The sequence below is a fragment of the Melozone crissalis genome, unplaced genomic scaffold, assembly GCF_028551555.1.
Source record: "Melozone crissalis strain CALT ecotype California unplaced genomic scaffold, PUWL_Pcris_2 ptg000004l_1, whole genome shotgun sequence".
Classification (NCBI taxonomy): Eukaryota; Metazoa; Chordata; class Aves; order Passeriformes; family Passerellidae; genus Melozone; species Melozone crissalis.
The window spans coordinates 5,374,778-5,401,839 of record NW_026535782.1 but is presented as its reverse complement, the minus strand read 5'-3'; the positions used below and the strand labels follow the sequence as shown (position 1 = coordinate 5,401,839).

At 44.7% G+C, this 27,062-nt stretch overlaps 1 protein-coding gene across 3 annotated transcripts in view; it reads right to left on the bottom strand.

The window, feature by feature from the left end:
* The window catches only part of LHFPL3 (LHFPL tetraspan subfamily member 3), a 235,574-nt gene extending 213,379 nt beyond the window's left edge, over positions 1 to 22,195 (bottom strand). For all 3 annotated transcript variants that reach the window (XM_054274240.1, XM_054274249.1, XM_054274232.1), the window contains exon 1: positions 21,727 to 22,195. In XM_054274240.1, the coding sequence (XP_054130215.1) occupies positions 21,727 to 22,195 (469 nt within the window). The remainder of the gene's footprint in view (positions 1 to 21,726) is intronic.
* Between the last annotated feature and the right edge of the window lie 4,867 nt (positions 22,196 to 27,062).

The following is a 27,062-nucleotide window of genomic DNA, read 5'->3' as shown; positions in this document are numbered from 1 at the left end:
GTCAAAAAGAGATGAGACTTTTTGGGAGGGATTTTACAGAGAAATAAAAATGGCATGAGACTCCCAGGAAACACAAGAGAAGTTCAGGCGGGAAGCAGGACATGAGATGCTGTCCTCTCTGCTTCTCTGACACATCTACTTAGGCTGGAAGAGATAATTCTCTGATGTTTCCAGGTCCCAAAATGCCAACACTGGAGCCAGGTGGCCACTGCAACATATCTGACACACAGAACAGAGCAGCCAAAGGTGTATTCATGCTGTAAGCTGCACCTGCTCTGCTGCCAGCCCTCCTTAGCTGTCTGTAATGAGCAGGTGACAATACAGGTGACAATGGAGAGAAGCTATGGGGCAGAAGTTGGTGAGTTATTGAGTGTTCTCAGCGACTCTGAATACCCAAAGAGAAGCACAGCCTGCTCAGAAACCAGGAGTCAGTACTCTGAGTTGAGTCCTGATGAGTTCCCCAGTCTAAGAAAATTGACCAATTATCCAAAGAGAGAACACAAATCCCTTGGTCACTCTGCAGGACACGTGAGTATTTCTGTATACACTTATCCTGATAGTTCAATTATCTGAGATTTAAGCCCCATGCTTGAGAATGCCCTTCACAGTGCAATGCAGATGGACAAGCACAGCACAACAGCAAATACTCAGCATATTTCTGGAAACGAGGAGCCCCAGTCAGCCCCAGGAGTGCTCTCCCTAGGAACTGAAGAGAAGAGGCAGCTCTGTCTTCACCTCTCACATTAACCTGAAGCTCAGATATGCATATTTCAAATAACTGCTCAGCATTTTCAGTATTTTTACCTCTTTCAAAAAGGGGAAAAAAGAACACAGCTTTCCAGGTTGGATCACAAATAAAAGGTTTCTAGTCTTGAAGCCATTTCATCACTTCACCCAGTGAATCTCCTCCAACATATACCAGTGTGAAGAGTAATCCCCAGCAAATGCTAGCTGTAGCAAGGGATTTTCTGCTCCACTACTTCTGAACATTTCCAAGCAAACACTGGACAAATTGCACAAGGGAAGAGGTCAGTGCCATTGTGAATATTTCATCTAGACAGCACAACAAAATCCGGCACAGAGAATAGAAAGGTAGAAAAATCCGTGAAAAATCACTTTTCAATTATTCTTTTACTCAGTACTACTTGTTCTTTGGTAAAACACTGCAGAGTGATTCTCTTGCAATCAGAAGAAGAAACCTCTGTTCTTGGCAATCTATTTTTGGAAACTGAAAATCTCATTCTGCTTTTCTTAATTCCTGCTTAGAGGAATTGTGTGATAAGGATGTAAGCCTTGTAGCTTATTAGAAATTATACAATTAACATTCAAAAAACCTGCAACTATTGATTTTATGTATTAAACTTTGCTTTTATAGACAATCACTGCATCACAGACAAATTTATCTCTCTCAGGTATTTTTCCAATTTCTAACACTTCTCTGCATGCTAGCACTTACTGTCATACATTTTCTTGTAGACTTATTTACTATTTCTGCTGTTTTTCTGTTCTCTACATAAACCTTTTTTTAAAATAGGATCATCATTCAGCCCTGTCATTTTTTTTAGCCAGATTTCTGTCTCACTAGCTGGTTTTCCTACTAGGTTAAAGACTACTCTTCTATCTTAAAAAACATATATTTGGAATTTTTTACCACTGAATCTCAGGCTGCAGTTTCTGGGGTAATTGTTATTTTGTCCCCATTTGCTCTCACCCAGTATCTCAGAATTTCACCAAGTATCTCAGAAATTCTGTGATTCTTTGTTAGAGAGATGGTTCTTGGAGATCTGTGTGAACACAAAAAATGTCACACTAACCTTCAGAGTTCTAGACCAAATTCTGGAGATGAGATTCTGAATCTGATATGACTCTAGATGGCAACTCCTTCCAAAATGTACTTGGGTTTTGTGATGCTGTATTTTCATTAAGACTTTTGCTTCTAGAGGCTCTTGGCTCATGACTAGTTGAGGTTAGTTGTCTCCTGGTTAGTTTACAATCAAATCTGAGAATTCAAGTATCATCAACAGCTGCACCTGAATCCACATGGCTGCCAATTCTGATTCCCACTGTGCAAAGTCTCTTCAGACCTCAGGACTCTCACCTCTGACCTCTCATCCTCACCACCCCATTCCCACCGCCTGCTAGGACTGTGAGCACATCAGCTGCACATCACAAGTGCCATGTGCCACAGCACTGTGGTCCTTGTCCCTCCCCAGCACAGCCACTTGCACAGCCACCAGCCCTACAACAGGCTGTGCCTGAAAGGTTCCAGTCTGACCAGACCCAGACAGGGCAGAGGAACAGGCTGGATTCTGTTCTGTGCTACTGCTGTAACACAAAAACTGGCAGGGGGCAGAGCACTTTGCCTTGGGTCCTTACAAACTGGGAGAGTGGATATGTCTACCCTTAAGTAAAAAATATTTTTGAACCAGTTGGCTGAAAGCCACCATGTAAATGCTGACTGTGTGTTATGAGACACTGCTCCTACTTTTGGACCCTTTCTCATTCACAGATGTTATGCATTTAGTCAGTCACAACAGTATTTTTTAAGTCATAGGATACCTGGAGAAAATAAACTAAGTAGCCATCTCCTGGGAAGGGAAAAGAATGATCCTGGCTCTGGCAGCAAACAGTCCCTGCACCTCGTTAGAGTTTCTAGCAGAGGAAAGGAAGCAGTGTTAGCATACTGCTCTGTGCACTAACAGCTCGGTAAAACTCCATGGTCTGTGCTACTCAGTAAAGCTGGCTATGGACCTGCCTGGCATTGAACTCCATAGACACATGAATTCATTTTATGAAGAGAAAAAGCCTCCCAAAGCATTTTCAAAATTCAAAACAGGATACTGATGAACAGGCAATCCTCTGACTGGCACTTAGTGTTGGAATATGTCATTGCCCACAGAAGGAATAAATAATCTCTCTTAAACCTACCCGCAGAGTGGCAACGAATACACAACAGTGGATATCCTTGGTGGGAACAAAGGTTCATCTAGCCTGGAATGATGTTTTCAACAGCAGACAACATCAGACATAGAAGCAAGATTAATTTGCTTTTCCCAATCACACCATCCTTACTCCCACCAGTCTGCTCCCCACAGGGTGAAGCTGTGACAAATGTGCAGACCAGTGACTGCATCTCTTCTCTCTCAATTGTTTAACCCTTTTCTGAAGCAACCTGTGCTTCTGCTTTCCACATCCCTTGGCAACCAACTGGCAACAAAAAGGTGGTGTATCACAGCACCATGCTCTGCACCCTGCAGTGACAGGGAGGAGCACCAGCCTGGTTCCCTACCAGAAAAGCAGGAGGATGCCAGATGTGCTGTGCAGCTTTGTCCAGAGCACAATTTAGGACAATTTTCTGCCGTTCTCCTCTTTGACCAAAACCATGAATATCCAAAATAAATAGAATATTACACTGAAGACCTGAGGAGCTTTCAAAGAGGCAGCATAAGAACATGCCCTGTTTCCTTTTCTAGTTAGTTGTCCGCCTTGTGGGACATCCACTTCCCCTTCAAGGGAAAACTTGTGGAAGACAGGATGAAATTACCTGCAGGTGAAATGAAGGCTGCAACAGCCACAACAAGCTTCAGGGGACAGGTACAAGCTGGGTTAATGTGCTGCCTTTCATCAGGAAGAGCCCCATGTGCCTCTGTGGACACTCCTGCAGAGGTCCCTTCCCCTGCCATGTGCCAGCAGCCACTTCTGCACAACCTGAGTCAGAAGCTACAGTCACTCTACTCAGTCCTTGCACAAGGGTGCTCTGCCTGTGCAGCCACCACAGCTCAAAGATTTGGGGGAGCCCCTGTTCCAGCCCCTCATGAGCCCCTCTGGGCATGAAGACTTTATTCTCTTGTATTTTAGGCCATAAATTGGAAATGACAGCAAAGTAATCAGGAGAGGATCATGCTGTGCCTCCTAACTCTCCTGAGCCTCCACTGATTATATAGGAGAAATCCAAGCAGACATGGAATTAAATCACTTCCCTTACGTTGGACTAGTTGAAGCTGTTCTGTAAATGACAGATTGCTAACAGCTCCCTTAATGACATCACCCAATATGTCATAAAATCTGCTGCCAACACTATGGATTTTTTCCCCCAGACAGAAGTGTTCTCTGGCTGTAGAGCAGAAGTTTCATTGGCAAAATGTGGCTCAAGAAATAACCCATAAAAGCTTCTCAGTGCATAAGGTAAGTACCACCCAAAAACTCACTGAAGAATAAAATTATCCTTGGCACTGCTTCCCTGGAACAGTGCCCCATGTCAGAATTTTCAAAGTGTTTGTGATTGAAATTATCCATCCACCATCTCTGCAGGTAACACAGCTCAGGAACAGTATCCAGATCTTTGCCAGGTTACTAGCCTTGGGTGAAAACTGTTATCTTCTTATTGCTTTCATGCTTTTTGGAAGGAAACTCTTCCCAGACGGGTATTTGCATTAGAGAAGAAACAGATGTACTTGTAGTACAATAACAAGGATTATTTACCTGGAGTTTCACTATTATCCCTTTACTTCCAGGCTCACATCAGTTCTTTTGCCAGACCTGCAAGTGACAACCAGAGCATACATAGCACCAGCAGCCTTTGAGAATTTCTCAGAGACAATTCACAGGTTCTCTATTTTTCAGACACCAGGAATCTAGCTTGCAGCAATGCACCACAAAACCACTACCCATCTTTTAAAATTTTGCTGTAGAACTCACTTGGGCAGCCACCAAGCATGACCACACAAAAAGTGCTTGCTTATCCATTCCTGTGATTCTGTGCTACCTGTGTTTTGTCACCAGCATGCCTTGTGTGAGAATTAGCACAGCTTCCTGGACTGTTTTCAAAAAGGGCAAATATATTTGTAAGGGAAATATAGCTCTAAGTGGAGCCAATGGTGAAGAAGGAGAAAGTCCTCCTTCCTTATTGAGACAAACTAAATCCTGCTTCAGGGTGCAGTGCACTGAAAGTCTCCAAGATTTGGTCCTTCTGATGAAGGTGAGGTTGCCTCTCTCCACTCAGCTGCAGAAAATCAGTGTTGACTGCTGTTCCCCTCTCACTCCTTAATCAGATCCTTTTCCCTATGCATGCCATCTTTCCTGCATCCCATCACCTATGCACTCAAAACAGCCACAGCTGAACAACCAGAACATGAATAGCAAGAAGGAAAAAGTGGAATGCTAAATCTTGTGTGAATTTAAAGCTACTGCACTCGTCGGCAAGGTCCCAGGATGTGGCTCAACTGTCTTTGGTAACTCCTCATGTATCGAGTGTACATCTGTTCCCTGCAGCAATTCTTGCCAAGAGAACACCCTGCAGAACACCAGTGTGCCGGGGATGCTGAGAAGCAGTGGTCTGAACAATCTGTCACTCATGTACATTCAAAAGAGAATCACTGTAGAGACACTCGCTGGCACTGTGAGGAAATGAGCCATGAGCTACATATCTGGCTTTGCTGCAGTTGTTTTCTGAAGGAAAAAGCAAGTCAAAAAGGAAGTGTAACACTTGGCTGAATGCTGAAGTGACCAAAAAAATGGGATTAGCTAAACTTTGCTTGTCTGTCAGTCATTCCTCTCTGTATGGAAGCAGTCTCTGAAGCCTGCCCATGATGATGACAGCCTCAGTACCTGTTTGGACTCCTGAGCTGATGCATTTCAAGCTTTGTCATCTGGTTATGTTATGCACTCACCTTGGTCTTGTTGTCCAAGGGAAAAACATGGTTTGGCCAAATGCGTTGCACCCAAGTACTTCCAGTATGTGGAATAAAAGGCTAAAATAAGCACCCATGAATTTTGTTCTCAAATTCAGATCTGCAGTGCCATGACTGCAAAGTGACAGATGTCAAAGCCAAGCCGAGTACCTCATTAATGCAGAGATAAACACACAGAATATGCTGTTTGGAATGACAACACAGTGTGTTTATGTATGTATGCCACTATTTATCATTCTGCAGATGGTTGCTCACAGTGATGTACATCCACAAACATGTTTAATTTTGCCTTTTCCTTTTTTAGGTAATTACCATTTTTCCTTGTTTACACTGACTACTTCTAAGAAGGCCTAGAAATCTCTGAGTTTCTGTGAGGGCAAGGGGTCACGTTGCACAAAGCAGACCAGGATCAGCATGCAATCAGTTCTTTGCAGTAATAACAGTCCATGCCTGTAGAGCATTTTTAAAGAAATTATCTTGCTCTCATTTTTATAGCCAGGAAAGCCCAGAGAGGTGAAATGACTTCCCCAAGGTCGCACAGCAGGCTCTGCTCAGTACATAGTTACTATTGTTGCAAATTGGGTAGCTCATCAAGCTTATGCTACTCACACCACTCAGATACAATTCAAACAATAATTATTATTTCTACTGCAATTTGCACGGCAGTCAAAGCTGGAGGCCACAATCAGGATTCAGCTTGTGCTGGGCTCTGTTCAAGCACCAATTCAAATCCAGTCCCTGCTCCAGGGGGGCTTCCCATCTCAGTAGGGACACTGTTCTGTGGGAACACAAGTGGCACTGGAAAGGGAGCGAAGGAGAGAGGGAGAGACAGAAGGCAGGAACCTCAGTGTAAGGTCTCATTTTTTTGGATAACTGTGAAGTTTGGAAACTTTTAATTACTTAAATTATTTAAGTTAGTAAGAAATATAAATGCATTATTGACAGTTGCCTGGCTAGTTACTTAGGTAGCAGTTTATCTTCATCATCCTAATTGCACAAATACTTTACTTTCACTCCTGTGGTCTTTGATTGCATTGAGAGACAGCAGCTGGATCCTACTCTTCAGGGGACTGACTCACACTGTACTCACCCAATATTAGAGTACACTCTACTTCTTAAGGAGTGATACTATACTTAATTTTACAACTCTTCAATCAACTGTTAGGGCAATTCTTGCTGTAGACCTTTTTATACCATATGTGCCTATACATTTTACAGCACACGATACTTTGCTACACTAGCCATGAGATAATGAATTAATTTCACTCATGCTAACTTAAGACTGCTACTAAGCTCTGCAGTAGTAAAACACATTTTAATGCCCACTGTACTGTCTCTCACTGCATCCTAATGGGGCTCCATGCTAGCAGAATGTCATATTCCAAATGACCACAAAGCCATTCCTCTTTGGAAGCCTTAACTAAGTCCAATATAAGAATTAATATCTCCTCTAATACTGAATGACATAGACACAATGGGATTATTTTCAAGAGCAAGATTGCTCAGTACCAAGTCAGTACTGCTGAAAGGTCCTAGGAAGTCAACTCCTAAATTTTCTGGTACTCTATTATTTATTGTAATGCATGTATTTGTATAAATAATGTAAAAGAGCATACAGGAAATATTTGATTGACATCCATAACCTCAGAGGGGTGGGCATATTTTTCAGATTTCAATTAAGTCAAACATTCAAAACATCTTTCCAGTCCATCAAAGCATGTGCTTATAAATCCTTTGCTCAGCTGATGTATTCTGTTGAAACAACCAGCTTTTCACTGACAGTAACAGAATCTAGACCAGCACAATAGTACCACAATGTACTCTAGGACAACTTGAGAATTCACAATTTAAATACATTATTTTACAGAGCAAAAGAATGAGCATTCATTTACAATGACTTTCCTTGCCCCTATTTTCAATTGGCTAAATCCACACATAAATTAATGACCTATCACAATGCCTGTTGAGGATACAGCATCAAAAACTAAGGCACTGGAGAACTGACATAAAAAATACCAACGTGATTTCATCTTAGACCATTCAAATTTTTCAGAAATTGATGTTAGGTGCACATTCACTTGTTCCTCTCTGCCAGGCATCACTGAAGCTCAGCAGAACTGAGGTATTTACTTAAATGATTAGAACTTGACTTTTAGTACAATGATAAATGGAAGCAATAAATAACAACAGCTTTCTTTAGCAATTGCCAATACATATTTTGCAGCTCTTCAAGCACCATCCACTAATCTCCTTTAGCATCAGGCAATTCAAATTCCTTTATCATTTTCTGATACCTGTATTCATGACACTGTGGCTTTATTTTAATCCCACACAAAAGCACATTAGGAAGGAACTATGATTGACAGAATATTGCTAATCAGAAACAATCCTCCCTAAACTCAGCTTCATAAATTCAAGACACAAGCAAGCATAACCAAAGGGTGGGATTCAGCTCTACACTATGAAGCCCAAGTGAAATTTAAACAGGCAAGTTGAGAGTAGAACCAGGGTCTGGTTCACTTTGCCAGCATGCTGCTGCCTAATCACTTGAGCTGTTCTCCTGTTTGTGAGACATCTGTGTGGGGATGACAGAGAACCTACAGAAGTCCTGTGAACTACTGAAATAGAAGTCAGAGGTCAGACAAGATCCCCCTGGCATTTTAATCCCAGAAAATTGGATCCAGGCAACTGCTTGATGGCTTGGTTACAGACTGCCATCACATCCTAAGGCGCTGCTGCTCCTGGATGTCCTGCAGAAACACTGCACTGGCCCTGCCACAGCCAGGGCAGGTCTGCCAAGGTCCTTTCACCCTCCTGCAGTCTGACAGGCGAAGGCAGATGTGTGCAGCTGAGGTTTCATTGCACATCCTCTGGCACATCCCTGCTCTGGAATCTGTGCTTACCCATCACCTGATGAGGTGCAAAGTAAAATGGAACTGTCTCTACAAGTGTGATCTGCATTTGGGCCAGACTTGATGTGGGGAAAAACAGCCCCAGGGAATAAAAGAAAATACATCTCTTGTGAAGAAACAAAAATGCAGTAACAATTTCACAGACCACCTCACTTTTGCCTCAGAACAATTCCTCCAGTGTACCATGCAGCTAAAATTAAATGAAATTCTGTCTTATATATACCAGTTTATATACACCATCTTAGGTTCAAACCTAAACTTGCAGAGTTCAGTAAGACTAAATTTAAACCCAGACCCTTGTATCTGCCGATCTGTCCCTCCAAGGGTCCAAAATCCTGAACAGCATTTGTGAGTATCCATACTGTATGCAAGAGCTTTCACAGACATGTACACCATCAACAGTGTCCAACTGGAATCTCAGGGTCTGCCTTAAATATACTTATTTGATGCACTGAACACTTTTTTATCCTGCTGAAAAAGTGCTGCCTCCTCTCCCTCCCTCTCTGAAACTGCTGCAGGAGGCAGGACAAGAGGCAGCAAGGGCAGAGCAGGGAACTCAGCATCGCCCTGCAAGGACCACTCAGAGTCCCTTCTTTCAACACCCAGCACACTGGACACCAACCTATTCACACAAAACACAACATGTGCAGCTGTGTATAAAAAGATGAAGAGATTTTATGAGTTTCTTAACTATTTAGAAAGATTGTTCATGTAACAGCATGGCAACACAACATGATGGTGCATGGGAAACTAAAAAGGGAAAACTTCTCCAGGAAACGTCCTAGGCAAAATTACATCTCAGGTTAGTCACAGAACTGATGATTTTTAAAATTATTTTCCTGAAACCTTGATATTTTAGAATATTTTAAAGGTTTCTTTTTTTTTTTTTGATTGCTTTCACTTTTAAACACCAACACTTAGATAACATAAACAATATTTTATTAATGGAATCTAATATCCAACTTGCATGAAAATGCTGAAGGCAAAGAGGAAATATGAAGCACACCACTGCAACTGCTGATGTTGCCAAAGTTTTACAGTTTTGCTGGGAATTTAAGGAAATCCGTTGCCTGTTTGATGAGAATGCCAGGTAGGAAGGAGTCTCATTTGAAAGATGTACAGATCTTTGTCTCTATCTTTTTTTTATCCTGGGAGTCACTGAGATAGAAGTGATACTGCTTAAAAAAACCAGAACAAATGGGTGTAGAATAGAAAACAGCATTCACCCAGATGAGTTTGTTTTCAGAAATGAGAAAGAGGAAGAATACACACTGTTACAAACACTGCATTTTGTAATGTGTTTCAGATATTCATCTATTTCTAGTACACAGCTCAGTATTTTACCAAATCTCCTTCCTTCAGAAAGTTGCTGTAGAATTTTTCTGCTCTAATAGTTAGAAACCACCTTGTAATTTTCAGCCTGAAGTGATTTATATCCAGATAATGTCCATTTCTTCTTGTACCAGTTACCCATGAGTTTAGAACCATTAGTTTCCACTCTACAGTCCATGCATTCCAGAGGGGTCATAAACTTCTGAGATTTGTAAAAAATACCAAAGAGCAAATAGCAATAGCAAAGTAGGCAACAGGCTGTGATTTGTTCTAACAATGCTACATGACATGTAGTACCACCTTTGGGAAAAGTTTAGGAAACCAAATCAAGTCAAAGAAAAAATCACTGGCTCAGAGAGTTCTTTTATTTCCCTCTTGTTCTTAGCTGTTCCAAGAGTTTTTAGTCAGGACAGACATCAACCTTCCTCTTTCCACATTAAACTAACCAAGCTTTCCTAGTTTTCTTTTCCCAAGACATGTCACCACCCACTGGTTTTCCTTTTTGAAGCCACTCATTCAGAACTGCACATCAGCATCCAGAATCCCACACGAAAGATCACAATGCATCCTTAATTATGTCAGCATTGCTCTGAATCAACTGGAAATACTTCTCAAAGTATGTGCCAGGGTCATATATGTCCTGTCCAGAGCAGCATCCCATTGCCACGCCCTCCTCCCTCACAGAATCACAGACTGGTGATGCTGGAAGGCACCACTGGAGATCCATCCAGCCCAACCTCCCGACTCCAGCAGGGAGCAGGTCACTCAGACTGTGACCTGATGGCCTGTGAGGGCTCCACTGTTCCCCACCCTGAGCTGCGCAGCCTTTCCCAGTGCCAGCACCACCCCTCGCTCCCCAAGGCTGACAAACAGCCAAGTGTCACCTGGGAAGTGATGCTGGTGAACTACGCTGACATGGTGCTGCCAGACCTACAGGGGAATCCCACCAAATCCAAATGCCTGACAGGAGCCAAACTCAGGAGACTGTGGCTGGTAAGACATCTGCATGTTTGGAATATTTGGGACTGTATTTTTGTAGCATAATGACCATGCATTGCAATTTCAACCTTTTTATTTTAATGATGGTCTAATATAACTTCACCAGTAATAGGAAGGCTAAATACTAAGACACGGCAACCAAGTAATAACTAACTTTCTTTAGAGGAACATAAATCTACAAGGATGAATAATTTTATTTTCATGGAAAGTCTAACACTTCCCTCATGAAATTAATCTTAAAACTTTGAATTAACTCTTTGTGAAATTGCACTGAATGTCCCTTAAGTGTATGCACTCAATGCAGAACAGTTTTATAGTGTTCGAAGATGTATTAGCCAAGCTGAAGATACCTGTGGGAAATCTGATTTTGAAACACTCAGTCTACATCAGAGAGAAGTCTCATTTATGATTTTTAGGCTCATGGGTAACATTCTTCAACTGCCTCTAAGTGAAAACCTTTTTTTATGGTTTGTTCTACCTTGTTGATCACTTATTCCTCTTGCCAAAGGTTACAAACATCTGTCTTTTTCAAGGTGATTACTAAGTCTACTTTCAAAGATAACTACATTTCATGTAAATTGTTAATCCAGAGATTATTTGTTGACAATTTAAACAAAGCAAATCAGAAATTTATACTATGGAACTAAGTCGCAGTTATAAATTTGTTCAAATTAAACACCTTAACTTTCCTGCACAGTTAATTCTTGAGCTCCTCATTTTGAGACTTGGCTACACATTGGTTTTGTCTACACAGATAAATGGAGCAGTACAGGGGAGCATTCCCAGGCATTGAAACTTGACTTGGCGCTATTAAATTGTTAGAATTGTCCCTCAGCATGTGTCACAGGAGTGTTTTTAGTCTGTTCCATCTAACAATCTTCCAAAACATTGCCAGGGCACAGTTTGCAAGTTAGGACATGCCAGGAATGGTTCCCAGCAGAATGAGTCTAGTGACCCAGTTTCAGAAGGCAAAAGTGCAATAGTGTGGGCACTGGCCAGTGGGACTCTGCAGCACAGGGGGACTCTGTACCCCACTGATTTGTGGGTGCAGGCACAGCAACCACTTCTCTCTGCTGGGCCCTGGCAAGCTGAGCTGGGTCAGTACAGAAATGTCTCTCCAAGAGGCACAGGATCATTTATGTCAGGGTTTCATGCTTACAAGGTGTTCCACCTGGGCAAAACAACCCTCTCCAAGGCTCTTACCCCGTCAAGAAACTCCATGGAGCTGGGGAGCATTCCCCTCCCACAGCCACTGCAGAAGCCTGTTATCCCACAGGAACAGGCAAAAGGTCAGACTGGAGGCAGAGACATTGCTAAAATCTTCCCTGATCTCAAGGGACCTGTCCTGCTTTATTCACACTTCTGCTGCACACCAGGTTCACCGTGACCAATAACCTGCAGCAGCCTGCAGAGGTACAGTCTAGCACAGCAGGACAAGACACATTCTGGCCATGGTAATTGCAGGAGATCACTCACCCTATTCAGTCAAGTTCTGCAAAGTAAGGCACTTGACTTTTGACTTCTAGAAGTAAACAAAAGAACCTCCCAAGGTTTCACAAATAGTGTTTTCTGAACCTCTGAACTCAGAATATCTGTCTTTGACCTTGCAAGTACAGCATGTCTTGTTTTCTTCTCTGAGAACTTTTCCTTTTGAAATACAACCAGAAAAATGAAGAAAGTGGAATGCATGACAACTCATCAACTGTTTGTAATAATTTATTTCAAACCGTTTATTCCATAGCTTTCTCCTTCTGATGCACTCTCAATTACTTGATTGAATAATATTCTCTGAAATAGCACATGATGTGCTTGTGTCAAAGAGGCTCTCCACAGACGCCATCAGCTACCTTTTAAAATCAATGAAATTCATAAATTTGCATCTGGCTTCTCAAGGAGAAAATAAAAGAACCTTTTCCCCCAGTAAGTATGACCTTCTTATTCTAAGGCCAGCTTGTTTCAAGTCTTCTGCATCTCTGAACGCCAATGTGAAGATGGATAATATCTTTCTTAGAATAGATAGATCTTGAAGTCTATTATATTGCCTTTTTTAAGGATTCCAGCCATAATTCTCTCCTAGTAATTGGGAGCTGCACACTGTTCCACATAGTAATGCATAATCTAGCTATTCACTGTCATGCTGCTGCCACTGCAATTTTAACAATGCTGATAGCAACCAATGTTATCGAATTCTGCAGATTTTCCAGGCTATAGCCTTTTTCGTGTTTTTTTTCTTTCACCATTTTTGAGCAAAAATGTTTTTATGTTTTCCTTTGTAATGCCTTGATATTGTGACCCTCCCATTCCCCACAGCTGGATCTTGTTAGTTTTCAAATATTGAGTCCACACCACCTGATCATGCCACAGATTTTCTGTTCTGATATGTTTGCTGTCTTTATGTTTGCAAGATCAAAGCTAATGCTGTTTATACCACAGTGCTAAAAAGGCTCTTTTCAAGAAAGGTAAAATAACCTTCATGTCTGAAATCTAGCCTTCTTTTCTTCCATGCCTTTTTACTGCTGATAATATCCCTGTGTTTCCCTCTTCCTGGCTTCATTTTGGCATACAACAATTTTCTTCATTAAACTTTTAGAAGGAATCCCTGAAAGAACTCGACAGCAGCTGTATCCCATGCCACTGATGTTCCTTCAGCTGCAAGGAAATAGAGCTGCTCTGACACCAGCCTCTTTCCAAAACTCCAACCCATTTCTCTTTCCTAACCATATCCAAGTTCTCAGCTCCCCACATTTCAATAGGTAATATTCTCCTCTTTTAAACTTTTTCCCAATTTCTTTCTCCCTTTCTTTATTCCCTCACACATACACTTTTTCCCAGTGAAATGGCATTCATCCTCAAATAGCCTGGATAACTTTATGCATTTCCTATTGTATTATCTTACTGTTTTTCAAACAGTGGACCACAGCCCCCAGGATGTTCATAAAAGGCAATTGGGAGAGTTATAAGATGCTGAAATTTTTATTACACTCTAAACCAAAAGAAAATATCTCTTCTCCATTCCCTAAACACCTTTATCCTTCAAAAAACAAGTTTTGCTACCAAAATCTCAAATCACTCACACAAATAAAAGATATTCACTTCTTACATGATACATTTTAGACAAGTTCCCTCTGGGATCAAGACAGATGTGGCTGTTTGATTTGGAGCCTCATGACCAATTTAAACCAAATCTGACTGATGCTACAAGCCTTCAAAACACTAAATTCCTGCAAGTTTTGTGAAAAAGCTGAAAGCAGAAAAAATCCCAATTTCCCACCAGCGGAAAGACAGGGGTAGTTTTTTCCTTTAACAAATCTAGATGGCAACTTGAGGACATCAAGCCAACAGACAAATAGATTTCTGCCAGGTAGAGCACATGCTGTGCCTTTGTCAGCTCCAGGGACAGGGAGCCTGTGAGGAGCTGGAGAGTTTGGCCACCAAAGGCACAACATCATGGGATGCACGAGAGAACTTTGGTACTGGGGCACAGGGTATTTGGGGGAAGGAACTACTTAGAGAGGAGACACTGGGCACAGCATTTCTTCCTCATTTCCACGGTTCACGTGACACAACTTTATAGCCAAACATGAAGAATATTAAGAAACTGTTTTACTTCCGTGTAAAGAAACCAAAACAGCTGCACAGCCCCATCATTCACTTCACCCAAAACTTCCCACTAAAACCTCCAGGTGATTTTCACCGCCTCCCCAGCCAACCTTGTGACTCACACAAGGACACAAGCAGCTCCCAAAGGCAGTGCCCATCACAGCCAGTGGGACAGCAGCAGAGCACAGACTACCAGGGGGATTCCTAGGCAGGGATGAAGGAGGTTCTAGGGATCTCTTTTAAACCCACTGGGAAACTCTCCTCTGGAGCTGAATGCACAGAAAATCAAGCTGGCAGCATGATTTCTCCTCTGGCAGAAAGAAGCACATGCACCAGGCTCTCTTGCATTAGATGTCCTCATAGGCTTGATGAGACAGTCCCTTCGTGGCCAAGGAGAGTATTTGGTTCTTTCCCTCCTCCCTGCCTGCCTGCACAGCTCCAGCAGCCCATTTCCCCAAAATGCAGAGGCAATGCTCATCATACCATGATCAGAGCCTTCAAAAACCCTGATTTTTCAGAATTTTCTCCCTGATGGTCCAACATTCACTACTGTTCAGAGACCACTAAATAATTTCAGTCATCTCACCCTGCAGGTGCCGTGGAAGTGTTAACACTTTTATCAAAATCAGCATCAATGATGAAACTCAAGCTCAAAAACCTGATCAGTATTCCTGGACTTGTCTTCCTGTCCCTTTTGCCTCCCATGCGCCTCCCCAGTTTACATGTGGGGGGCACGTAGTGGCAACAAAAGCTGACTGCATTGTTGGTGAGGCCCTCTGCTTCTGGTGTTAGTAAAGCAATTAACAAGGAAAAATGCAACTAAAAAGGTTACAAATGTACATACCTCATGGCTAATGCAAATTTGTGTAACTTCAGCTTCCAAACACAACATTTGTCAAGCTAAGGAGCACTGCATGACTTGAAATCTTCCCCTGTAGGTCCTCATATGCCATCATCTGTCAATTTTTAATCTTCTTTTGAATAGCAAGAAAATTCATCCTTTTAGCACTTCTTCTTTCATTTATTTAAATCAGTTCTGAGATCCTTTCTACTTTATACTTGAAAGGGTGTCTTAAAAGATATTTGACCTAGACAGAACAGGCATGGGAACCAGTGCAGGCAAAGGAGTCCATTTTTTGCATACACATTTAGGGACATCACTGGACTTTTTCACTGCAGTGAGAGCTCACATGCAGATGTCCATCTACACAATCTGTAATTTCTCTTCTGTCCCTCTGCTCTGCTGAGACCCCACCTGTGGTGCTGCATCCAGCTCTGGAGTCCCCAGCACAGGAAGGACATGAACCTTTTGCAACGAGTCCAGAGAAGGGCCATGAAGGTGATTAGAGGGATGGAAAGGGGAAGGAAAAGTTCAGAGAACTGGGATTGCTCAGCCTGGAAGGCTTTGGGGTGACCTAATTGTGGGCTTCCAGTGCTAAAGGGAGCCTACAAGAAAGATGGCAAGGAACTATTTACAAGGGAACATAGTGGCAGAACAAAGGGAAAAGGATTCAAGCTGAAACTAAGTGGGTTTAGATTAGATATTGGGAAGAAATATTTTATTATGAGGGTGGTGAAGCACTGGAACAGGCTGCCCAGGGAGGCGCTGGATGCCCCATCCCTGGGAGTGTTCAAGGCCAGGTTGGATGGGGCTCTGAGCAAGCTGATCCAGTGGAAGCTGTCCCTGCCCATGGCAGGGGGGGTGGAGCTGGATGACGTTTAAGGTCCCTTCCAGCCCACTCCATTCTGTGGGTCTGTGATTCCATGATTCTGATTCTTAGAAATCTTACACTGGATGTGGTGTATTAAAATACAGGTTGTAGAAATAAGCCCATGTTATTATGATATCCAAATCAATCTATGCAATTTGCTATCCTCACCGTAATTTATTAGACAAATAACTATCATTTATTAAATAAATAATTTTGATGCCACCTGCAAAGTTCAGGAGCCATAAATGTAAATTACTATCTCAACAAATTCTTAAGGATACTGAGGCCATGAACACGATCCTTGTCTGACTCCTGTTCAAACACTGGTGCAAGGCTGGGTTTTTTCCCAGCCTTCTGGAATTTACCCCTATACCAAGATCTGTCAAACAGCAGTAACAAAGGCTCCAAGAGCATCAAGGTCAAGCCTTTTAAGACTCTTACATAAAAGTCACCTGGTCCTGCAGACTGATTTCAAGCACAAAGGCAAACAGCACAGTTGCAATGAAGACTTTCTCCTTTTCGTTCTGAAACAATCCCCTGTTTTAAAAAAAATCTTTTAACTGTGGCATGTAATAATCTCTTCATTATGGCTGTTTTGGCCTCAAAGATCTGGCAGTTGAATGATAGGAAACCAGTTTTAAAAACCTGTTTAAAGCAAGTCCAGGGAAAACCTGGGGAACCACAGAAAGACAAACACCTGTATGACATAAATCAGTAGAACTACAAAAAACCCCAAAAAACAGTGTATGTCAGCATGTGTACAAACATGACATATTTGTGTGATGAACGGAAGTAAGGTAGGACCAATATACCTATTTTAAGTAATTTTTCACAAAACTACTAGAGTTCTCCAAAGTAAAAGTAAAAATTAATGCATACCATGGTTTTAATTGACAATGTTTACTTGGATTTCCAAAAGACAACTGATGAATCTATCATTCATAAGTCTTAAAAATCCTAGGCTCCCAAAGGACAAAAATAAATGCCCTTGCAAGGATAAATAATTGGAAACAGATGGCAGGACACTACTGTCAATTTTTCAAGTGGAGAGAGGTCAGTGGTGGAATCCTGCAGGGATCTGTGCTGGAACTTGGGAGCTACTCGTTTATTTATAAATGAGCTGGAAAACAGGATAAATGGTGAGGTGACAAAGTTAGCTGCTTACACTCATTCAGGGTGGCTGCGATAAGGGCTGACTGTGAAGGAAGACTTTGCAATACTGAGTGACTAGGCAAAAAAAAGTCAAATTAAAGTCAGTGTAGATAAATAGGAAGTAATTTCTTTAAAGGGGGAAAAAAATAACTACACAAAATTATGTGCCCCAAGGGGATTATTAGCACTTCAGGACTGAGATTTTGGGGTTATAATAGGCAGTTGTGTGAAAACATCAGCTCACTGCTCAGTAACAGGGGAAAAAATGAGTATTACCAATTACCAGGAAAGGAACAAAGAACAAAAAAGAGAATATTATTTAGTCACTGTATGAATGGCTGGTTTGTCTGTCTTGAATATTGTGTGTAGGTCTGGTCCCACAGACTCTGAAAAGATAGAGCAGACTGGAAATGGCTATGGGCAGGGCAGCTGGGATCATCACGAGTTCACTACAACCTAACAGCTAAGGACTAAGAGACCAAAGGTCTCAAAACCAGGTAACTGAGGGGATACAGCAAAGCTGTAATCAGAGCCAGGACAGAGAATGAGTCTCCAAGTTCCGTGTTCACAGCCTCTTCCCATGCATGAGCTCAGAGGATCATATGAAATGGCCAGGCACAAGATTTAAAACACAAAAGCCATTGAATCTTCACAAAATATGTATCAATCTGTGGAACTCCTTGCTCTGGGGCACTGTAAATGCTAAAAGTTTACACAGGTCTCAGAAAACAAAATCCAGCAAGAGCCTTTAAATGCCAAGATCCGCGTGAGGAAATCCCTGAGTACTAGTGATGGAGAACCAAAAATACAGAGGGCAAAATGAGCTTTAGCTGCTCTGATGTTTTCATGGGCCATGTTACAGACCACTGTCAAAGATCACTGGACTGTGGTTTGCCAAAGTACAGAGCTTTGATGTTTTGTTCAATGGTCCTCTTACTGAGGGCATAAAATCAGGAATCTCTTGAAAAACCTATACATTGGTTTCATCCTGCTTGTCCATGGGACACTTCTATGCCTTTCTTCTGCTTTCCTTACTTTTTTCTTTCTAATACCTTGAAACATCCTAGTAAAGGAAAAAAAAGTAATGACAAATATAGTGAAAAAAAATCACAATAAGAGAATGGAAATGTTTGATTTACTTAACCTACAAAGGAATAAATCTCAAGAGTTAACTTTATTTATGAGGTTTCCTGTAAACATTAGGTGTAGAATAACCAAGAACAGTATTACCCAATTCCTAACGATTTCAGGAGTTTGTGATCGTGCAGCTGCTCAAATTATATGAGTACATACTGCTTGTATCCATGATTTTGCAATTGCAGAAGAGGAGGTTAGGGGATGGAGAATGAGGCTGCCAGCACTGCACTCAAAGTATCAAGTGTACCCTGACAGCATCATGCATGTGCAACAAAAAAGGCAGCCTAAGCCATGGCTAAATCATAGGAACATCTAATCTAGGCTGTACATACAGAAAATACATTTTTTCTTAGGATTTTTCTTCTTTATCATGTCACAGACCTGTCTAGCCATAGACATGATTAGACAGCAACAAGGACTGAAAGTGTATGTGCCCAAGATACTGTTTATCTTTTTCTTACTTAATAAACACCTTTTCAAAACAAGAGCTATATCATGCTGACAATTTATAATGACTCATGCAGGACAGACTGTGATCCAAATCTTTCTTCTAAAGAAATCAGTTCCTAAGCTTTCATTTGCAATCCCAAACCAAGCACGATCCCACCTGATTCTAACAAGATTTAAATTACATCAATTTTACGTGTTATATTACCAAAATGAATGCTAACACTATGAAAGTACATAATAGCAAGCAAAATCAAAGCTATATTCACATGCTCCTTTTTTTCACTACTTCAGATTCAATTTTGTTCCTGTACTACACAGAACTATATGCCTATGTAGATGACATTACTATATTGTTTTTTGTGAGATAAGCATTTTAGATTACTATTATCTATTACTTCTACTTTCCAAACAGTAAACTAATAATAGAAGTAGGTCATATAGCTCAGAAAAACATCATTATAACACTCCTGTCCTGCACATTTTACTCTAAGTTTTCCTTCTGTCCCACCGCCTTTGTTTTCTTCAAAGGATGAAACCCAAAGGAATATGGACTTTCTGGTAGTTTTTGAGGAAACTTTTAAAGGTAATACAGAAATGAACAGTGAGGTAAATACTGAAATAAGATAAAACATTCAGCAAATAATAAAGTCAGGTTCTTTCAACACCCAACATTGTTCTAGCTCTTCCAGGGTATTTGTGTACAAATTGGGAAAGACAGCAAACAACCACTCGGCTATGCATGCATTCCCTTATTAATTTTGGAGGGAAGCAGTCTGAGAAGTGATTCTTCTGCTGACATAAAGCTCCTTTTGTTGACTTTTAATGCCAGCAGTGCATCTACCAGCTTTGGAGATGACAAAAATTCTGCGTTGCTTTGCCTGGAAACCAATCTCCAGTCACACCTGCACACATGCAGGAGTCCAGTAGATCAGTCACATATGGTGGTTTCTTAGCATTATTGTTCACATGCACAGAAACACAGTAAGGGAATGAGATTCATTTTATCTACCTTTCACCAGCACCTCAGGGCATGAAGTAGTGCAAACATAGATGGTGATGTTGGAAAGTGCAAGGGACTTGGAAATTGTGCCATCCTACTTCATACTGGACATGAAAAAAACATGCTGAAATGCATCAAAACAGTGAATATTCATGGCACCTTTTAGCAGCAGAGCCATAAGAAGAGGACACAGCTGAAAGCAGAAGTCCTTAATGGAACAGAGGAGACATCAGTTGTGCAAAGATGGAACAGTTTTCTCTGCCCAGAGCCAAGTGGCATGACTGTGTACAACCAACCAGACCATGTCAGAATGCATGTTACTGAAAGGAGAGAGGAGCCACCAGCACCAAAGGGGGTTCCCAGCACAGAGATAATGAACCCAAAACTAAACTCACTGGAATTGAGAAAAAACATACCAGCTTCAAGTGACTGCAGATCACTCCCCAAGTGATACAGAAAGAAATTACAAGGAAACTTCAGTTAAGGCAACAGCATAAAAATGTACAATAGCACACAGAAAAACATCATTGGAGAGAAAAATGGTTAGAGCTGTTTCATACAAACCAGAGAATTCCACCAGGTCTCATGGACTAGATGGCAAATTGAATAATGCTGAAGATGTTCAATAGAAAACTCAAAACAATTTTTGCTCAAAAACTGAAATGAATGTAGGTCAATTAAGGGGACTGAAAAAGTGATTGTGAGCCCATTTTGGTGACATTTTGCTCTGTTTCCCTAACAGCTTATTCCTGCTTATTCCAAAACTCCTCAATTTCAAGTTTTACCAGAAGGACATGTAACAGGTATGCTTTGATTTTAGCCCCTTTTTTCCTCAAATGACTGAAGAATTAATATTTCCTGTCTCGCTAAAACTGCTTGTGTTACTATCTTAATTCTACAGTCCCTCCCAGCTGCACACACATAACCAGTTCTCCACTAACTCAGAGGGAAAGCTCTGCTGGAAATGCAGAAAGGGATGTCCTGGGTTTTCCTTCTTTCCTACCACACACTTTCCCCAGGGAGACACTGGATGTGATGGGGAAAGTCAAATGAAGTCAGAAGATCCTCTGAAACAAAATCACCAACTGAAATTAATTATTTTTCTTTACACTCTTAACATATAGTGGAAAATAAACCTTGTGGACAAGTCAACAGACCCCAACCCAAACTCACGCATGCCACATCCAACCACCTCAGCTGCCCTTCCAGTTCACCAGCGAAAGACCTCGCCAAGCCCTGCCCCGGAGCCGGAGCGGGCTCTGCCCTGGCCGGGTGGAACTGCGGGACCGGGACTGAGCTTCAACAGGCGGGCAGCCGCCTTCCCGCACCGCCGCCAGCCCCAGCTGTCCCCACTGCCATTTTCTCCTGACCTTTACAGCAGACCCTCGCTGGAGGACACCCACCGCAGTCCCTGGGCTGCTGGAGCTGCCCACGGGCCGGGTCCCACTCCGAGCCCGGGCAGCGTCCCCGGGCAGCGCTCGGAGCGCTGTGAGGAGCTGCGGGCTCAGCCGGGCTTGGCCCACGCCCAGCCGGCGGCCCGGGGCAGGCACGGGCACCGCTCTGCGACGCTGCCGATGCGTGGCGGCACCCCGAGCATCCCCTCCCGGCCTGCCCCGCCGGGGGAACCCCGACACCCGCCCCGGCGCCGCAAGTTTGTGCAGAGCTGGCCGTGCCCCCGGGCCGAGCCGTGCCGGACAGGGGGCGCGGAGCCCCCCAGCACCGGGGCCGCTGCCTGCACTCACCCGAGGTCAGCTGCATCCAGGCACAGATCTTGTAGACGGTGGCTGTGTTGCAGAAGAAGAAGAGGATGAAGCAGACGATGCAGGCGATGATGAGCATCATCGAGAGCCCGATGAAGAAGGACGCAGCTTTGAAGGCTCCCGAGGGCAGGCTGGAGAAGTCCGTGAAGCTGCCCCGGCAGGTGAGTTCCCGGCTGAAGCCGTTGCCGATGCAGTAGTGGAAGAGCCCGAAGTAGCCCGCCTGCGGGGTATCCACGCCGTCCCCGATCCAGTACGGCTGGATGAAGCACACCACGTTGACGATGGCAAAGCAGATGGTGAAGATGGCCCAGAGCACGCCGATGGCCCGCGAGTTCCGCACGTAGTTGGTGTGGTAGATCTTGGCTGCCTCCTGAGCTGGGAGCATCCCCGCTGCTACCGCTCCTGACGAGCCTGCTCCTGTAGCCGCCGTCCCTGCAGCCGCTCCGGGCATCCTCTCCGAGAAGGTGCCCCCCTCCCCTTCCTCCTCCTCCTCCTCCGCCTTCTCCTCCTCCTCCCCGCTCGCTCCTCTCGACGCGACGCGCTCCGCCGCCGCCGCTGCGTGCGAGAGCCGGCGAGCCCCTGTGCCGGGCTTCAGCACAGCAGCCGCGGCAGCGGCGGCAGCACCGACACCGCCCGCCGCCGCCTATCGGGGCGCAGCGCAGCGCCGCCGGCCCCGCGCTCCGCCCGCCCGCTGCCCGCCCTCCGCCGCCGCCGGGCGCCTCCCGCGCACCGCCCGCCGCAGGTTCCCGCGGGTTCCGCGCAGCCACGGCGGGCACGGGCAGCGCCGGCCACAGGGAGGCGGCGGCAGGAGGGGAGAGAGGGCTGCCGGTGCCTTTCCCCGGGCCAGCGCTGTGCGCGGCTCCCCTCGGCCCGCGGGCACCTCTCCCGGCCGGGGCAGCGCCTGCCGAGGGGACCCGCTCCCCTCTCCTCGGAGACACGTTCAGGCAGCGGGTTTTAAAGTTCAGAACGTGCGTGTGGTGTTCCCGTCCCCGCACGGAACATCACCATCGCCTCCCCGGCCGGGGGCGGCACCTGCCGGGTCCCCTGCGGCGGGGGAGCGGCGGTGCTGCCGTGCCGTGCCGCGGGGAACCGGGGGCGCCTGTCTGTCTCCCGGCTGCAGGAAACCCACGGCAGGCAAAGCCTGGAGCTCGGGGGAGTCAGGAATCACCAGCGGCTGGCTGCTCCCCGCCCCGGGAGCGGGATGGCGGCCGCGGAGGGAGCGCGGTGTGAGCGCGGCGCAGCCCTGGGGCGCGGTGCCGGCTCTGGGCGCGGGGCTGGGGCTGCGGAGCCGCTCCGCTCCTGCCGAGCGCTTTCCGCCTGGCACCCGGTGCTCCGAGCGCGCTGGCATGCAGCAGCGATTAGCATACATTAACGAGTAATTAGCATCTGGTAATAATCATTCCTGAGCCAGTGACACTTGGATTTGCAGTCCCCGACCTGTGCGCTGAGCCCGAGCTCGCAGCGGGAGCGACGGGAGGCGCGGCGGGGCGAGCGCTCCGGCTGCCGAGCGGGGCCGGCAGGGGCCGCGCTCACTCAAACGCTGGAGCTCGCAGGACGGAGGGAGAGATTCCTGTGGAAATGATTCCTGGCGTTCCTTACATTTTCAACTGTTTCAAGCAAAGTTTTATTTCCGCCCCACGACTGCCACTCACCAGGCGCAGCCCCATGGAGCGCAACGCCAGCCCTTCCCAAGGTTCCCGCAGAGGAGTTTAGGAAAGGGCAGCTCCTGTTACCAGTTCCAGACCGCCGCGCTCCCGCCGGGGACAGGCAGAGCTTTGGGAAGCTGTGGCCGAGGGGTGGGAGCACAAAGGCAGCCAGGTCGTGCAGCCAGGCCCTTGGCACACATGGCACACATGGCATGGGTGTGCACACATGGCATGGGTGTGCTTAGACACAGGCAGCATAGGCAGTATGGACCCCAAATACTCGCCTCGCTTTCTAAGTAGGCGGGTCCAAATGTGAAAAGCACTGCTAAAATCCCTGGGGATTTGGCTCACACCGAGTGCGCGCTGTCCAGCGCTGCCGGAGGTGCCCGGGCGCGCTCCGCTGCCTCGGCCAGCTCCTGCTGCAGCTGCTGTGCGTGAGCGGACTGCTCATGTGCTGCCTTCAGAGAGGGGCCGAACGTGTTCCAGCCTCGAGCACCAGGAGGAGTGATGGCTCTTCGGTGCTCGCTCCTGTTTCCTTCAGGCCGAGGCTTGCCAGTCCCCAGGGTTCGGGGCAGGATGCCTCTCCTCACTGTCCTCTAAGCGGCCGTGGAGTGGGGAGGTGCAGAAAATATCAGGTATAGAAGGCAGGAGGAAGCCTGAAGTGGCCCAAGACAATTTAGGAATGGAGGTCGGAGGGAGCGTTGGGAAAGATGTTCAGTGAAATCAAAAAGAAAAATAAAGGAGGTGGGGAAGGGATCTGTGACAAATGGGAAATTTAGTGGGTCTGTAAATATGCACACATACAGTAAAGATGACCCTAAGAATTGGTATGGCAGGAAGAAGAGATGTGGACCTGGGAAGGAGTCAGGAGAGGAGAAATGAGTTGCTTGTAGAAGAAATGGGCCGACAGAGCTGATAAGGACAAAATACTGAGTTTCGAGAAAAAGCAAGGACAAAATACTGAGTTTGGAGAAAAAGTGAGGACAAAATACTGAGTTTGGAGAAAAAGCTGGGGAACAAGAGTCAGACTAAGGTAGGGTTTACCAATTAGCCTGTGAGCATGCAGTGCAGAACAAAGGGATGGAAATCAAGTGCCACGTACAGCTCTTTTTTTTGGCACATCCTCTTCAGTACTGGATTTCCCAACCATAATATTGCTCTTAATAATGATATTGCTCTTGTCAGTCTGGACAAGAGAAGGAAGGGCCAGAAGCAGGGAAAGAATCTAGCGTTCTGCTGAAAAGCTGAGTTAAAGACTGTGGAAAAAATCCCACCTTTGCCTGGCAGTGATTGGTTTGGCTCCCCTAGGATGTCCTCTCTGATCTCCAGCACCAAAAGGGCACATAGTTCACATGGACTTTAGGTGAGTCCTTCAGTTTACTGCATTGGAAATGGGAAAGTGGTACTAGATGTCTGGTTTTGAGGGCACCTGAATATCTCTGGCTGTGTCCCTCTCTAGAGCTTTGAATCCTCTAGTCTCACTTTTTGGTATCAGAATTTCTTCAGAATACCTGAAGACAGGCTTAGGAGGTACTTTTAACACCATTATATGTGTGCTTCATAGCATTAGAAAGGAGAATGTCTCTGTGAGATAGAAGGTTGGCAGATTCTGAATGAATGGTTGAAAGGCAGCTGGGACCTTGTTTCTCAGAGCAGACCTGGCATGGATTTTGGTTGCAGCAGTTCTGAAAATGAGGCCTCAGAAGGAGCCATACTGAGCTGCTGCTCATCTATGAAAGGTTTTAAGCATTGTGCCTGGCATCACCGAAGAATTCTGTGCAGAAGCAGGGATAGTCCCCAGCTCTTCCAGACAGCTTTCATCATCTTAAACCTCAGAAGATTATCCTTTTTCTCCAACAATATTGCACCTCCACAATTTTTCTCCCTGAAAATTAACTGGGTCCCAGCCCTGTGGCTGCCACCTAGTCTCATCTAAAACAGTCTGGCTTTTGAGCCAGGATTTTCACCAAAAGCTTCTTCAACAGGTGAAATAGGATTCTCATCATCCTGATCTTTCTGGACAGCAGCTGCTGTCTCCCACACCCGATCAGGCAGGATCCTGTTTACCAATTAGCCTGTGAGCGTGCAGTGCAGAACAAAGGGATGTAAATCAAGTGCCACAGACAGCTCTTTTCTTGGCACATCCTCTTCAGCACTGGATTTTCCAACCATAATATTGCTCTTAAAACATTTTCATGTGCATGTGTGTTCAAAGAAAGGCAAGTTTAAAGAAAATTTATACAACTTCTAAAGTATAATTGTGCCCCAAATTTGCCTGGAGAACATTACTGATCATTTTATCTGACCATGGATGTGCTGACCGTGGAGTTTTTGTTTGTATAGATCATTACAAAAAATACAAAATAAAAAGTTATAATAACAGTTATTTAGTTAATGTTGCTGATCACAGCATTTCTCTTTGGAGCATATGAGTTACTTGCAGAGGTGGAGCTGTGGTGGAGAGCTACTTAAATATTTTGTTTGGAGCATGCTGGAGAGAGGCTGTTTGTGGCGCCAGGAAACCCTTGGACATGGTGGGTAAGAAGAACAGATGCATTCAGTTGCATGTCTGGGAAGAAATGCACATCTGGGAATTCTTTGATATTCACATGGTGGGAAATTAAGAAAAAAAACAGAAGTGGGAAGAGGTAAATGCATGGTTGGAGAAGAGTTATCAAGAGAGAAGAATTACACAAAAAGAAGCCTGTGAGGAGGAATGGGGTAGTAGGAAGTTACATGCCAATGAATGAACAGCAATAAAGTGTCAGACAATGAATGATGAGTTTTGATGACAGTTGAGGTAACTGGGAAAATTGCTGAGCACATGAGGCCGGGCTCACGCAGACACAGCAAACCTCCATGACAGGGATGTCCCTGCTCAGACACGACTGACTCCCACCAACCCCTCTGAGCAGTGTCTCCCATCCAGCCCTCTAAAAATGCAGCTCTGCCTCAGAAGGTTTTTTCCCCTGGTTCATAGAGAAGTCTGGACTGGCAGGAGTTTTTTCCCATCTGTATCTGCACACAAGGTTCATGAGCTGCTCTACGCCTCATGGGCTTTCCTCCCATTTTTCTATGGTATCACTCACTGGCTACCATGTTCACCCAGAGCCCACCAACAACTTAGAATTTCACTCTCACCCCACTTAAATAGCTACATACAGCTGTTACAATCTTTTGACAAAACAGATGCAGATATGTACAAATAACAGTCTCATTTAATTTGGGCTGGCCTAGATCCTGAGTCTGGAAGAGAAGGAAGGCAAGTCAAGGTAGACTTGGGGCTTCTCCAGCTTGTGTCCAAGGGTATGTGGATATCCAGAGCAGAAGCTGAAAAGTCATAAGGTCTCCTCTCTGCTCTCCAGCATTCAGTGTGAGCCAAAGCTGGGACAACACTAAAGACCAAGCAGGACTTTTTGTGCTGTTTCACTGATGATTGAGATTACCTATGATGTTCTGGGCTTGATTACAGCTTAACTGCTGGTAGGCAGCCTCTTAAGGCATGCATCAGTCCAGACTGATTTTTCCCTGGTCCCACGTTGTCTGGAGCTGGCTGCAAACAGGTGCTGATGTGTTTGCTCAGGACAGCAGCATGCTGACCTTTCAGCAGCCCCAGTTGCAGCTCCAGCAGCCCCACAGTGCAGCCTGGTGTGTGCAGCCCTGTTGCTGTGG